General features: G+C 40.8%; 1 protein-coding gene across 6 annotated transcripts in view; it reads left to right on the forward strand.

Annotated features, from left to right (window-relative positions):
* The window catches only part of CALD1 (caldesmon 1), a 202,601-nt gene that overhangs the window by 84,870 nt on the left and 102,949 nt on the right, over window positions 1–14,782 (forward strand). For 5 of the 6 annotated variants that reach the window (XM_065939008.1, XM_065939007.1, XM_065939009.1 and 2 more), the window contains one exon: window positions 12,282–12,393. In XM_065939008.1, coding sequence (XP_065795080.1) covers window positions 12,323–12,393 — 71 coding nt within the window. In that variant the 5' untranslated portion in view covers window positions 12,282–12,322. Of the gene's footprint in view, window positions 1–11,263; window positions 11,628–12,281; window positions 12,394–14,782 lie in introns of those variants that run through there. The other variant, XM_065939010.1, reaches the window with a different exon arrangement.

Raw genomic sequence — 14,782 nt, forward strand, 5'->3', positions numbered from 1 at the left:
CAAAGTGGATTCACTTGCTCTGTTTTACTGTTACTGTCTGTGTAGACAGGATTGAAATGGGACTTACTTGTGAGTTCTAAAGAATCTCAAGAGAAATGCTCATTCGTTTACAGGAGTTGCAATTCCACAACACTTTCTTACTTTGTATACTTGAAAACATTCCCAAAGAAACAAAGTTGGATGCCGAAAAATAATGGGAGGAAAGAAAAATAATACTCTGAATTCTGAACAATTCTACTTTAATAGGTTGATCTGTCTGCCAGCTGGCTTCAGTGTTGACTACTTGTAATATATACTTTTGGTAGGCCGCATGTAGTTCTTGGAACTGTTTATATTAGACTGCAGAAACTTAATTATTCTGAAACTGGCAGGACTCGCTTTGGTTACTTAATACAGAGTTGCTTAGTCATCTTTATACATGGTGTGGACAGCATTGTTTAAGTGTGAAAATTTGGGAAATGCAAATGTGCTCCGAAGAGATTACAGGTCAGGTAGAAAAACAAGACGTTATCGCTGTTTCAAGATGCTTGGCAGGTGGTTGCCACATGTTTTAATTTGACAAGCTAGGTGACTGCTGAGTTGAAGCCCTTGATTACAAGTATTTTTCCATTTTCTTTGTGAATTTTGTCAGAAGTAAAAAACTGCTCCTGCTGCTGCTTCTTAGATCATATTCTGATCCACATTTTGCAAAGTACAGATTTCCCAGCAAGAGTGTGAAGACACTGTTGAAATCGCTTTCTTGTTTTCAGAAACAAATAAGGATATTATTTCATGCTGGTCATTGCAACGATCATTCTTTTTATTCTTCTGGTTTGAATGCTTATCTTGCCATAGTTGAACTACTGCCTTCCAAATGCAATACAGATTTATAGAGCTTCATAAGGGAACAGGCAGGCAAAATGAGTTTCTTCCGTGTATTTTAGAGTCTGAAGTGGCGCCGGAGGTCTCCAGGTTTTCCAAGAATGCCCATGGCAACCTCACACTCTTCCTGTGACCTGGGTAGGAGCTCCTAAGAGAGATGGTGAGAAAAGATAAAGGTCCTGTAGCCAATGGGTAGTGACGCCAAGCCTGGGAGGGTGGGTTCCCAAGAAAACATCCAGAACAGTGCCTTATGTTTCTAATTACCAAGCATAGTCACAGAGTAAAATCAGGCAACACTTTTTTTTTAGACTGATGGAAGCATTTAAATCAGCTCTGAATGTCAGTGTTTTCTAATTATGATGGAGGAGTGGCAAGGCATCTCCAAAGGCCTTAGAAATTTGATGTGTTCAACCCTGATTCTCTTCTTATTCATTGTTATCTCTTCTTTCTCCTTTTCCTTTGAACGTCCCAGAAATTCCCTCAGTTACAAAGGCCTAATACCCTTCTTTTCAGAAACCAGAATGTCTTTCTAAGACAAGTTTCTTTTCCACTAGAAGAAAACAACCACAACTACAAAATAAGATAGAGCTTCGTAGTGAACCACCATCCCCAAGGTTACTAAGAGTTCAATTGGAGGCAAGACCTTTTGATCATGTCTTAGCCAAGTTCCTCTGTTTACCAATTAAATCCAAAAATAAGCAATGCCCTGGAACCCACTTTAATTCAACAAGTGTGAACTTAGTGCTGACTATAAGAAAAAAAAAAATAGTTAAAAACTTTGAGGGTTGACAAAAATGAGTGATTATCACTAGGAGATTACAGCCTTCTATGTGTTAGTTGCTCAGTCGTGTATGACTCTTTGCAACCCTGTGAGTTATAGCCTGCCTGGATCCTCTGCCCGAGGGATTCTCCAGGCAAGAATACTGGAGTGGGTTGCCATTTCCTTCTCCACACAACCTTCTAGGGAAGACAGATATGTATTCAGTAATTAAAATGCAAGCTCCAATAATACAGGTATCAGTAAACACTCATGTCAGTGAATACAAGATTCAGAGATCCTGTCATCTCGGCTTGTCATAAGCGGGCTTGCACTCTGAGCCATTCTTTATTTGAAGGAAAGTCCGGAAATTCCCAAACTAACAAATGGGTGAAACTACCATCTAAATTTACCATCTAAATGATTCATGAGAAAAGGAGGAAGCAGTCTAGGCACTTTTCAATTTATTATTTAACTTTGTTAATTTATATGTTTAGATTTATATGTTAATTTATATGTTTAGATTTATATGTTAAATTGTGTATCTATTATGTTTGAGGGACATAATGGATAATGTCCCTCAGTTTGGTTTCAAAGCTTATCATCTTAGATTACAAACTCCTAGAATATAGTCTCTAACTTGCTTCAAAATTCTAAAACACAGTAAGTGCATTTGATGATCATGATGAATAGATGTTGAATAATTTACTAAGGAATAATTAATCCCCTGATTGTAATAGCATGTCCTTCATGTACAAAAATGTCACCAGTCCTAAGTACCACTAGGGCATACTGTTGAATTGTTCCCAGCAGTGTAAATGGATTTACAGTGCTGTGTAAATTTACATTTACATTTACATATTTACAAAGTATAAAATTACATTTACAGTGTAAATGGAAGCCCTGCCATGGGCTTCCCCATGGGCTCAGCAGTAAAGAATCCGCTTGTGATGTGAGAGACAAGGATTCAATCTCTGGGTTGGAAAGATCCCCTGGAGGAAGAAATGGCAACCCACTCCCATATTCTTTCTGGGAAAATCCCATGGACAGAGGAGCCTGTTGAGCTACAGTCTTGTTATTGTTCAGTCACTCAGTCATGTCCAAGTCTTTGTGACCCTATGTACTGCTACACACCAGGCATCCTGTCCTTCACCATCTCCTGGAGCTTACTCAAACTCATGTCCATTGAGTAGGTGATGCCATTCAAGCATCTCATCCTCTGTTGTCCCCTTCTCCTCCTCCCTTTAGTCTTTCCCAGCATCAGGATCTTTTCCAGTGAGTCAGTTCTTTGCATCAGGTGGCCAAAGTATTGGAGCTTCAGCTTCATTCTCAGTCCTTCCAATGAATATTCAGGACTGATTTCTTTTAGGATTGACAGATTTGATCTCCTTGCAGTCCAAGGGACTCTTAAGAGTCTTCTCCAACACCACAGCTCAAAAGCATCAATTCTTCAGCACTCAGCCTTCTTTTTGGTTCAGCTCTCATATCCATACATGACTACTAGAAAAACCATAGCTTTGACTATACAACCCTTTGTTGGCAAAGTAGTGTCTCCGCTTTTTACTATGCTGTCTAGGTTTGTCACAACTTTTCTTCCAAGGGCTACAGTCTATAGTATCACAAAGAGTCAGACACAACTGAGCACATCTAAACTCTGTCACCTTACTAATGTCTTGTACTAGCAGGATACCCGGCTAAGGCTCTGGATCTTGTTGTTGATCACTAAATTGGAAATGTCAGATGAGAAACCAATCATGAAGAGCAAACTCATGGATTGCTGATATTTTTATAGCTGAGTAGACTGGAAAGGCCAGAGAGTCATGCACAAGTAAAGCTACTGTTATGTAAAATATGGTGACCTCCGTACCGTGTTTATAATTGGTGAAGCCCTATGGCCTCTGACCTTTTGTTCCACATAAGCCACTCTTGGGTCTTGTTATGCAATTCGAAGCGTGAGCTCTCTGCAGACAGTGTCTCAGCTTCTCTTGCATTCACTGAGCAGGCATTTCCCTTTCTCAGTTGCAAGTGTGCTCAGAACAGCAAGACTGCAGATCTGAAAGATCTCCCATAGGTCAACAAAGAAGTTACTAATGAGAGGATTAAATGAGCACATCCCTGCTTTGAGAGGCTGGCCCATACCACACCCCTCATTTCCATTCCATCTACTCTAGGAGATATAAGGTCTTTGAAGACAGAGACCACATCTCTGAACTGTATAACCCCATGGTAAAGTCACTTTATATTAGGAGTTGGAAGGCCTTACAGCAGGCTGTCCAATAGAACTTTCTGTGATGATGGAATGTTCTCTGCACTGTCTTACATGGAAGACACATGTAGCCCCTAGACACATGTGGCCACAGAGCACTTGAAATAGGGTTGGTGAGACAGAGGCACTGAATTTCTAATTTTACTTAATTTTGATTAATTTAAATCACCTCCTATGACTAGTGACAACTATATTGAGCGTCAGAGCCTTAGAATCTCAAAAAATAGCTTTCACTACAACCCTAAACAGATGGCCGTTTCACCTCTACCTGGCTCTTTCCAGTAATTGGGTTCACATTTTCTCAGTAGCCCTACCCATTGTAGGACAGGTCCACTGGGACAAGGATCCTATCCTGATGTGACATCAGAATTAGCCTCTGGTATCAGGTATGCATTTAGAAAGCACATTTAGGAATTTTTAAATTATAGTTATGCATTTTTTTCTCACCTGGGCATAGATTGGTGGAGAATTTCTGTCTTTGCCATAGCATTCACTCCCATGACTTTTGATGCTTTTCTCTTCTTTCTGGGCCAAGAGAGCAACAGTGACCATATGCCTTTGCTGATTTGATATGTTCTGTTCTGTGTCTTTTGGTCTAATTCTCCTGGAGTTTGCTGTGAAAGAGTATTTCAAACTCTCGAAAAGGGTACCAAAGGAATAGTATTCCAAATTTTTAATTCTTTCTCTCTTATAAGAAAACTTTTCAGCTTAGTTTAGAGATTAGTCTGAATACCAGTCCTGGTTTTCCACTGGCGGGCTGTGGTGCAGGAGCTGATGCCACAGTCCTATTTATCTCGGTCTTCTTTCTTTAAATGGAGGTGAATCTACTTTTCTTACTTGGGAAGATCAGACAGTGAAATGCCACGGGATTGTGAACAACTTAAAGTGCTCCAAATGGGTAGTAACGCTTGGAGATGAGACACAAAATTCCGAAGTGTGTGGTCTTCCCCAGTGTGAAGGTCAGTATAGATAAACACCGTCCCTTCAAAAATCTAAAATGCCCAGTGTCCACTCCTCCTAAGGTGGAAAGGAGGCCATGAAGACATTGATTTTGGTAACATTAAGACTTCTGTTCTCCTGTTTTGCAAGTGGAGAAATTATGAATAGAGAAAAAAGTAATAATGAAAGACTGAGCAGAGGAGGAAAGAAAAAACAGGTTATAACATGTTAATCTACTCTTAGCAGGGCCTTGGGTTCTGTATTCCACTGAGAAAAGAAACAACTTAAGGAGGCAGAGTTCCTGTTTGATCCCATTCGTTTTTATTTCCGTGTTCCTGGTCTTCGCATATGTGTCTTGGTGATTGCATTTTTTTAAAAGTAGCACGGATTTTTGGAGCAAAATGGTGAAGACTGAGCTAAAGTTAAGTCCAAACTGTATGTTAGAATTCATGTGTTTATTTGGTCTTTGAGTCCCAAATGAACTATTTAGTTGAGAAAAGAGTAAAGCAGGTTGATAAATTGATTTTTTTTTAAAGGACAAAAGTTCATTTTCTATCGTCAGAAAGAAAACACTGCCAGATCTACTGTGTAACTACTGCAAATGAGGGTTTATATAACTTTTGAGATTCATATATAGCCTATTACCTAGGTCTTTAATTCACTTTGTAAACACTGATCAGTCAGTAAACCATAGAGATCATTCAGCTTGAGTTACATTTTTTACTCTCAGCATGGTAAAATCAAGAATAAAAATCTGATAGTTCAAATCGGCTATAATTCCTGAGTGTCTGCTATGTCCCAAGAGTGAAAAGAGCTTTTAAAAGACTGTATCTATTCATAAGTGGCCTTAAGAATGAAAGCACGTGAAAGTAAATTACCAGTAACATATTTAAGTACTAGTTAGAACAACTAATAAGCCAGGCCAAGGCAGTACATTGTTAATTACCAAAACTGAATGATGGATATCCAAGGAGTAAGATATCACTACCAAACTGGAGTCCTCAGGAAGGGCATAAAGGAATTGAAATTTGAGCCAGAAATGCATGACTGAATTGAAACTATTCTGTCTGATACTGTAATGGTGAATACATAATATTATGTGTTTGGCAAAACCCATAGAATGTACCAAAGTGTGAAACTTAATGTAAACATGAACCTTAAAAGCTAACAGAGGTGATAGAATTCCAGGTGAGCTATTTAAAAACCTAAAAGATGATGCTATAAAAGTGCTGCAGTCAATGTGTCAGCAAATTTGGAAAACTCAGCAGTGACCACAGGACTGGAAAAGGTCACTTTTCATCCCAATCTCAAAGAAGGGCAGTGCAAAAGAATATTCAAATTACTGAACAATTGTGCTCATTTCACATGCTAGTAAGGTTACGCTCAAAATCCTTCAAGTTAGGCTTCAGCAGTACATAAGCCAAGAACTTCTAGATGTACAAGCTGGGTTTGGAAAAGGCAAAGGAACCAGAAATCAAATTGCCAATATTAGTTGGATCATAGAGAAAGCAAGGGAATTCCAGAAAAACATCTCCTTCTGCTTCATTGAATACACTAAAGCCTTTGTGTGGATCACAACAAACTGGAAAATACTTTAAGAGATGAGAATACCAGACCACCTTACCTGCCTCCTGAGAAACATGTATGCCAGTCAAGAAACAATAGCTAGAACTGGACATGGAACAATGGACTGGTTCAAAATTGGGGAAATAGTACAACAAGGCTGTATATTGTCACCCTGTTTATTTAACATATGCAGAGTACATCATGTGAAATGCCGGACTGGATGAATCGCAAGCTGGAATCAAGATTGCCAGGAGAAATATCAACAACCTCAGATATGCAGATAATACCATTGTAATGGCCAAAAGCACAGAGGAACTTAGAGTGCCTCTTGATGAGAGTGAAAGAGGAGAGTGAAAAAACTGACTTAAAACTCAACATTCAAAAAACTAAGATCATGGCATCCAATCCCAATGCTTCATGGCAAATTGAAGGGGAAAAAGTAGAAGCAGTGACAGATTTTCTTTTCTTGGGCTCCAAAATCACTGCAGATGTGACTGCAACCAAGAAATTAAAAGATGCTTGCTTCTTGAAAGGAAAGCTACGACAAACCTAGATAGCATATTAAAAAGCAGAGATATTACTTTGCTGACAAGGGTCTGTATAGTCAAAGGTATGATTCTTCCAGTAGTCATGTATGGACGTGAGAGTTGGAAAAGACCCTGATCCTGGGAAAGATTGAAGGCAAAAGGAGAAGAGGGCAGCAGAAGATGAGACGGTTAGATAGCATCACTGACTCAATGGACATTAATTTGAGCAAACTCCAGAGACAGTGAAGGACAGGGAAGCCTGGTGTAACACAGTCCATGAAATCATCAAGAGTCAGACACGACTTAGTGACTGAGCGACAAAAGCAACCAATCAGTATTATCGCATTAATTATAACAAATGTACCACTGCAAGATATTAGCAATGGGCTGTATTAGTTTGCTAGGATCGCTGTAACAAAGTACGAAAAACTGGGTGGCTTAGAGTAGAAATTTATTATCTCATGGGTCCAGAGACTAGAAATCAAAGTGTCAGCAGAGTCCCTTTGAAGACCCCAGGGAATGTCTCACTCCTAGCTGCTCATAGCCTGAGGCGTTCCTGCCCCACCATATTCTCATGTGTTTGCCCATGATCTTCCCTCTGTGTATATCTGTCTCTATGTCTAAATTTCCCCTTTTTATAAGGACACCAGTCATACAGGATTAGGGCCCATCCTAATACTCGTCTTAACTTGACCACATGTGCAAAGACACAATTTCTAAACAAGGTCACATTCTGAGGTGCTGAAGGTTAGGACTTCAACACGTCTTTGGTGGGGAATACACAGTTCAGTGCAAACACAGAAACACTGGGTGGGGGTAAAAGTGAGAGAATACATGGGTACTCTGTACTTTCTTCTCAGTTTTTCCTTAAACTATGTTGTTGTTCAGTTGCTTGGCCATGTCCAACTCTTTGTGACCCCATGAACTGTGGCATGCCCGGCTTCTCTGTCCTTCACTATCTTCTGCCGTTAAAGTGGTATCATAGGCATATCTGAGGTTATTGATACTTCTCCCAGCAATCTTGATTCAGCTTTTGATTAATCCAGCCTGAAATTTCATATGATGTACTCTGCATATAAGTTAAATAAGCAGGGTGACAATATACAGTCTTGATGTACTCCTTTCCCTATTTTGAACCAGTTCATTGTTCCATGTCCATTGTTCCTTCAACTTAAAACTACACTAAAAAATAATTTAAAAAAAATTTTTTTTAATTTAAAAAATACGATCCAGCACATAGCAAATATTTGATTCATGTTGGTTACTTTTGGAAGTTGCATTGACTTAGCATCCCTGACACAACAGATTTTATTCTTGATGTGTTCTGAGACCAGTGTTGGCACTGCCCCAAATTCCAAGGACCTCCTGCAATAATTCACCATTCACTTTATGATGATTTCAAGGTAGATAGAACTTAGCTTTCTCTATAGATTTCTCTCCCTATAATATTGTACTGGTCAGCTAACTACCACCTACTGCCTTGACGATCTTTACACCTGTGCGCATGTGTGTGAATACACATACTAATACACGCACATACACTCACGCACACACAAACACATATATACCCACATATGTGCACACACATGCACATTTAAGATGACTTCCTACCTGCTACCAACCCTGTCCCAAACAAAAGCAGAAACTAGTTCTCCTTATAAAGGTGTCTCAGGAAATATCTCTAGTGAAGGCCACATACCCATAAAGAAGAAAAAAAACTTTGCAAAGGTAAAATATAATAATAGTTAGAATTCGTGATTGAAAGATGCACATCGGAACTTAAACTCAATATTTTTAAGGAAGAGAATCCTAGATTGGATTTAATAAGTAGACTTTAATTCCCAGTACAGAGAGGGAAATGAAGAAAGGAGGAAACAAAGGAAGTATCACAGAATGAGACACATGAAAAAAGGAAATGACAGAAGAAATATTGATAAATATCTCCCCATCCCCCAAAAAGAAGTTGAGAGGGGAAAAGAAAGCAGAGAGAAGGAAAGGGAAGGAGGAAGCTTCAGGATGCTCCGGCATGGAGGAGAGACCGCGACAGACACAACAGGAGGTCCACTCACAGCGCCACTCACCTGAGTCACCGGCTTGGTATTGCCGTTACCCAAAGGAACGGCAGCATGTTAAGTGATTTGAAATCTCTGATGTTGACTTACTCCTTAATTGTACCAGCACAAACAAGCCCTATTTTAAGAAAATCTGGTATTTAAGAACCCATATTGAAAAGACAGGTTTATCAGTAGGTGATGGTTCTCCTGCCTTTGTAAAATGCTTTTTCTCCCTTGACAAAAGGAGTTGCACCAAGGTTTTTCAGTAGCATGACTACAATCTCCCCAGCACAAAAATTTAGATTTTCGTAAAGCTTTTCAAGAACCCATCTGTCACATTCGTGGATACATACCTCCCTTCATCTGCATCTGTCTTTCAAGCTACTCTGTCCACTTGCAACGCTCAGGAGCTCTCGAGCTCCACTGTTTACAGAAGCTCTCTGCCTTGACATGTCATCACTTGCTTGATGAAGAGTTTGTTTCCTGTCCAATGTTACTGGAAAGAGTTCAGCATCAACTGGGGGTCAGGGAGGAAATGAGAGATTCCTAGCTGAGGACATGGGAGCTGCTGCTTCCAAAAGGGGGGGAAATTCACTTACAATTCTCCCCAGACCTGGTTCCCCTTATGAGGAACAGTGCCAAGGAGGTTCAGAGAAGCTCTGTGATGATATAAGGGTGTGAGGATTGAGAAGACTTCCAGCTCCATCCTACAGTGGGACCAGCAGAGAGCCATTTTCACAAACACAGACAACTTCCCCGCAAACACAGCGCGTGTCCCAAAAGAGAGTCATCCCGCACCACCCGGTACAGAAATGCGCTTCTTCCACCACCTCAAGGGTTACACACCCGCAAAGCAGGGCCCAGAAAGGCCTCATGTGTGTAGATGCTCCACTGAGCGCTCACTCCCTGTCTCTTCCTCCTACTGCCTTACTTCATTCAATGAGCAAACACCTGGCTAGGTAGAGTTCCTATATGGTTGAGAAAGAAAAACACCCAAATAATAAAAGATGGGATCTGCTTGCAATGCGGGAGACCTGGGTTCGATCCCTGGGTCAGAAGATCCCCTGGAGAAGGGAATAACAATTCACTCCTGTATTCTTGCCTGGAGAATCTCCTAGACGGCGGAGCCTGGCAGGCTCCAGGACATGGGGTCGCAAAGGGTTGGACATGACCGAGTGGCTAACAGACACGATTAAAGGTGAGGAGTAGGAGGAGCGAATGAGTCGGGGGAAAAAATGTGCGTGGGTCGAGAGCCTGTGAGGGTGGCCAACCACAGTGACCACATGATGTTAATTAACTGCACTTCCCGAATGCTCCAGGATGCTGCTTGGCTCTGCCAGCCGTGCGCATCTTCGGCCTACTTGGAAATGTTTGTTTCACCACTTGTAGGCACCTGCGCTAGAGGTATAATCTGAAAAAAAAACCAGCCGTCACTGCCAGCAAACCACCAGCATGACTCCTCAGCTTAATGAGGCTGGAGCGAGACCCAGAGGCTTAGAGGCTGCTCTTCAAGCTACTCAGATAAATTAAGAAAAGTGAAATTGTTTGCTTACAGACAGAACTTCTTTCTCCTGTTTCTGTTTGCTGTTGCTATAGTTATCCCAGAAGTGGTGTATATACAACAAAAAGACTTCGCTGAAGAAAGGAAGGAGAAGCCTTTGCCCTCACTGCACCCAGCACTTAAGTCGTGGAGGTTGGGTCCCACTGCCCACAGGGCCGCCCTCACCCACCCTGCACTGTGCTCAGAACAGGAGCCCACCCCAGGGAGACACGTGGTCTCTCAGGAGACCCTTGAATCACTTTCTTTTTTTTTCCCCATCCTGATAACTATGGAGAGATCAGACTGAAAAATATAAAGAAAATTTCTCTTGGTTACTGAAGTAATTTTTTAAAAAAGAAAACTGATTTTTTCCCTTTATAACTAGCTAAGTATTTGGAAAGAATTCTTTGTAAGAGGCAGATAGAAAAACACTGAAAAATCAAAAATCCCCAAATAAACACCCGAATTTGAATTTCTAAAGGATTTATGAGCAGTATAAATAATACCTTAGGGAATAAGAAGGGAGGGGGAATTCAAACGTTGCATCGTTTTGTTTTGGTTGGCTGAGATTTTATTTTTGTTTTTGTGGGTTTTTTTAAGGGGGGGAAATGCTTGGAAAAATAAAAGCATCTAGTGATTTCAGAAGGTTTCTGAACTTGGCTTTAAAGTCTAAGTTTTGCTTTTCACTCCCCCACACAAAGATGCCATTAGCGGATGGCTTCAGGTTTTGCATGTCCCTCTCTTCTTACGCAGGGCAAATGGCTTGTCTCGTGTGCACAGAAAGGGCTGGAAAATATTTTTTGTGATCTGAGTGCAGCACAGAGTCTAGGATTCCAGAGGAAGTGGAGGCCTCCCGCTCCACACAGGAAACAATCTTCAAGCAGGCCTTAAATGCCAGATTCCAGGCCGAGTTTAACTAACCACTGACAGCTCTGTAAACAAAGCAAGGACAAAAAGAGCCCGCTTCCCCTTTTCTGGTAGTCATTTTGGGTTTGGGGGCTGCAGGGGAATTCTGGAATACTTGACTCCATGGCACAGAGACGCAGGAAAAGCAGACTCCTCAGCTGAAGAGCTGGAAAGGGAAGATCTTTCTGGGATTAAAACCATCACGGAGGAGGTAGGAAAGGAGAAAATGGTTGGGTTACAAAGAACGGCGACTTCTGAGCTCTGAGAACAGTTTGATCATATGTAACTGCTTTGAAAAATGCTGCTGCACTGTTTAGACATGGTGCTCTTGCTGTGGTCTTTATTATCATTCTGATATTAATATTCTTTTAGGATATGCAAATTACACCTAGATGCTTGTATGATTTTATTTCTCTCTTTACTTCCGCTTTTCTCTTAGTTCCAGACATTCCTTTTCTGGCCACTTTTCTTTTCCTCACTTGTATTCCCCTTTCCTCTTTCTTTGTTCACTGATTTTTATAACTTTGGTCTGTAGTTCAGCAGGTTACAAAGAACAATATCATTCAGTAGCTTTCGAATGATCCCAGCAATATTTCAAGTCATCAGACCTCTCTGTCTCAAGATCTTTGCTTAAAAAAAAGCCTGTGATTCTGGAATTTTTACTTATTTGTCTCTAAGTTGCATGAATGGGACTGAATTTAGCCCATAAAGGATATGGCTTGGCTTGGGAGTCAGAAATTGATCCCTGGCTACCTCATTCATCTTCTAAAGTGTTTTTCTTAAGAATAAAGAAAAGGGGGATAAAATCATGGTGAAGGGCTGAGATGACTCATCTATGATATCGATTTTGCTTCCTCCCGTTTAGATCCAGGCATTCTCTGGTCTCCCTAAACCTGAACCCGCACCATGGATGATTTTGAACGTCGCAGAGAACTCAGGAGGCAAAAGCGAGAAGAGATGCGTCTGGAAGCAGAAAGGTAAGGGATCTCTGTTCTGTTATCCACAATATTGGTTTCAGGCCTCGAAGAAAGATCATTGGCCTCAAGGGCCAAATGTATGGCACGCTAAACTGTTTGCAAAAGCAGTTATAGAAAATGTTCCCATCCATTAAGACTCTAAATTCTGGGCAAACAAACATCAAGAAAAAGAGAGATTGGAGATTTAATTTGTGTCTTTCATATTATCCATAGACTTTTAAATGACAATGTATGGATAAAAGTTTTAAAATCACTTGTAATATTGAAATGCCAAAAAAAGTGACAAATATTGAATACTGAAACCATTTAGGAAATGGAAGTCTTCGGTCTGAAAGAATAAAGGCAATAAGGCCGGATGGACCTCAGGACACATTTTTATTCTTATGAGAAAAGCAGCCAAATCCAGTATTGGACGTATTATGGGTTAGTAGCTGGCAGCGTATGTTATTGTGGAGATTCTAATTGAAAGTTGTTGTGTTGTGTGAGGCCTCTGTTGTGTTGACTTTCAAGGGCAGGTTGGGGAAATAAAGCAGTGACATATGAAGCACAGGACATAAAAGCATCTTTTAAATCTTTAGACCTCGGAGCAAAGGACAGTGGCATTTAATGTGACTTAACTCAGACATTTGTTGAGAAAGCAGAATAGGCATTCACAGAAAGAAAAATGTTAAACAGTTATTTAAAATCAAATAGATTTTTGCCTCATAGTATTAGTAATTCCAAAAGATGGTACTAAGATAATACCTTAGTGATTCTGTAGTAGAAAACTAGAAACTTACACCGATAGCAAAATATGTTTAAAGCATGTGCTAAATTGCTTCAGTCATGTCTGACTCTTTGTGACTGGTAGCCTGCCAGGCTCCTCTCTCATGGGGATTCTCAAGGCAAGAATACTGGAGTGGGTTGCTGTGCCCTCCTCTAGGATTTAAAGCATGGGATCTACTTATTTGTGTAGAGAATTCAAAAGAAGAAGGTAAGATTACTGCCTTTGATTAAGTTGGTCAGAGTAGATTGCTGTATGCCACATGGACCATGAACAGTATCTGGGCTCCGTAGGTTCAGATCCCACCTCTCACTTATGAGCTCTGTGGCCATGAGCAAGTGACTTCTCTCTGCACCACAGCTGCCTTATTTGTAAATAGGCATAATATCTATGCAGCTTCTGTGGTTGTTGTGAAGATTATTGAACTTAATCAATGGCCTAGACGAGTACCTGGCACATAAATATATGTTACTATTTTTTTTACTGGAGTGTAATTGCATGACAATGTTGTGTGTTTCCACTGTACAGTGAAGTGAGTCAGCTATATGTATACATGTACCCCTCCCTCTTGAGCGTCCCCCCCACCCCACCCCCACATTCCACCCCTCTAGGTCATCACAGAGCACAGAGCTGAGCTTCCAGGCAATCCAGCAACTTCCCACTAGCTAGCTATTATACACATGGTAGTGTATATATGTCAATGCAACTTCCCCAGTTCATCCCACCATCCCCTTCCTCTGCTGTGTCCACACGTCCGTTCTCTACATCTGCATCTCTATTCCTGCCCTGCAAACAGACTCATGTGTACCATCTTTCTTGTATGTTATTATTTGTCAAAACCATTATCCTTAGCTAAACAAGTAAGAAACAACAGAGCAATATAGCCAGAACTAAAAAGTAATGCCAGGAAAAGGTAGTTGTCATACTGTGATGAAACTAGGCAGGAAAAACTCCCTGAAAGTGGAGAGTCATGGAGGAAGTTAACAATGGTGATGATGAAAAAATAAAAAATAAAAAAAACAATGGTGATGATGAACGAATACAAGGCGGGGCTGTGTAGAGGAGGCAGTGACATCTGCAGAAGCTCAGAGGTGGGAATAAGAATCCTAGTGCAAGAAACCTGTTGAGTGCTTCAGGAAGAATGAGTTAGATTTGTGTATCTTGGGTGTTTCTGTTTCACATAAAAGGCAATAGACGGAGACTTTGCTAGCAATGAAAACACACTGGGGGATGTTGTCTATAGTGGGCTAGAGTGTGGGGGTACTGGAAGGGTTAGTGTTGAATACCCGATGATGAGGACCGAATCAGGGCAGCAAATATGGAAATGAAGATCAATGTGAGCACCTTTAGAGGGAGAATTAGCAAATCTTTCAGGAGAGGGAGAAACTCAAGACAATCCCACAGATTTTAAGTCTGGGAAACTAGAAGGGGAAACAGGGAAGTGTTGCACGCTTGGGTAGGCATGGGGAGAGTGCTTAATTTCAGGTAGAAACCACATCCAAAAAGAGATTTCCTTCAGGCGTTGACAGATAGACATTCCAATCTTTGTTCAAAAAGGGAGAAAAATTATTATTGGAGAAGTCAGTTTGGGCAGACTCAGTGTAGCAATGGTAGCACAAAAACAGA

This window comes from Muntiacus reevesi, chromosome 6, assembly GCF_963930625.1.
Source record: "Muntiacus reevesi chromosome 6, mMunRee1.1, whole genome shotgun sequence".
NCBI classification, from domain to species: Eukaryota; Metazoa; Chordata; class Mammalia; order Artiodactyla; family Cervidae; genus Muntiacus; species Muntiacus reevesi.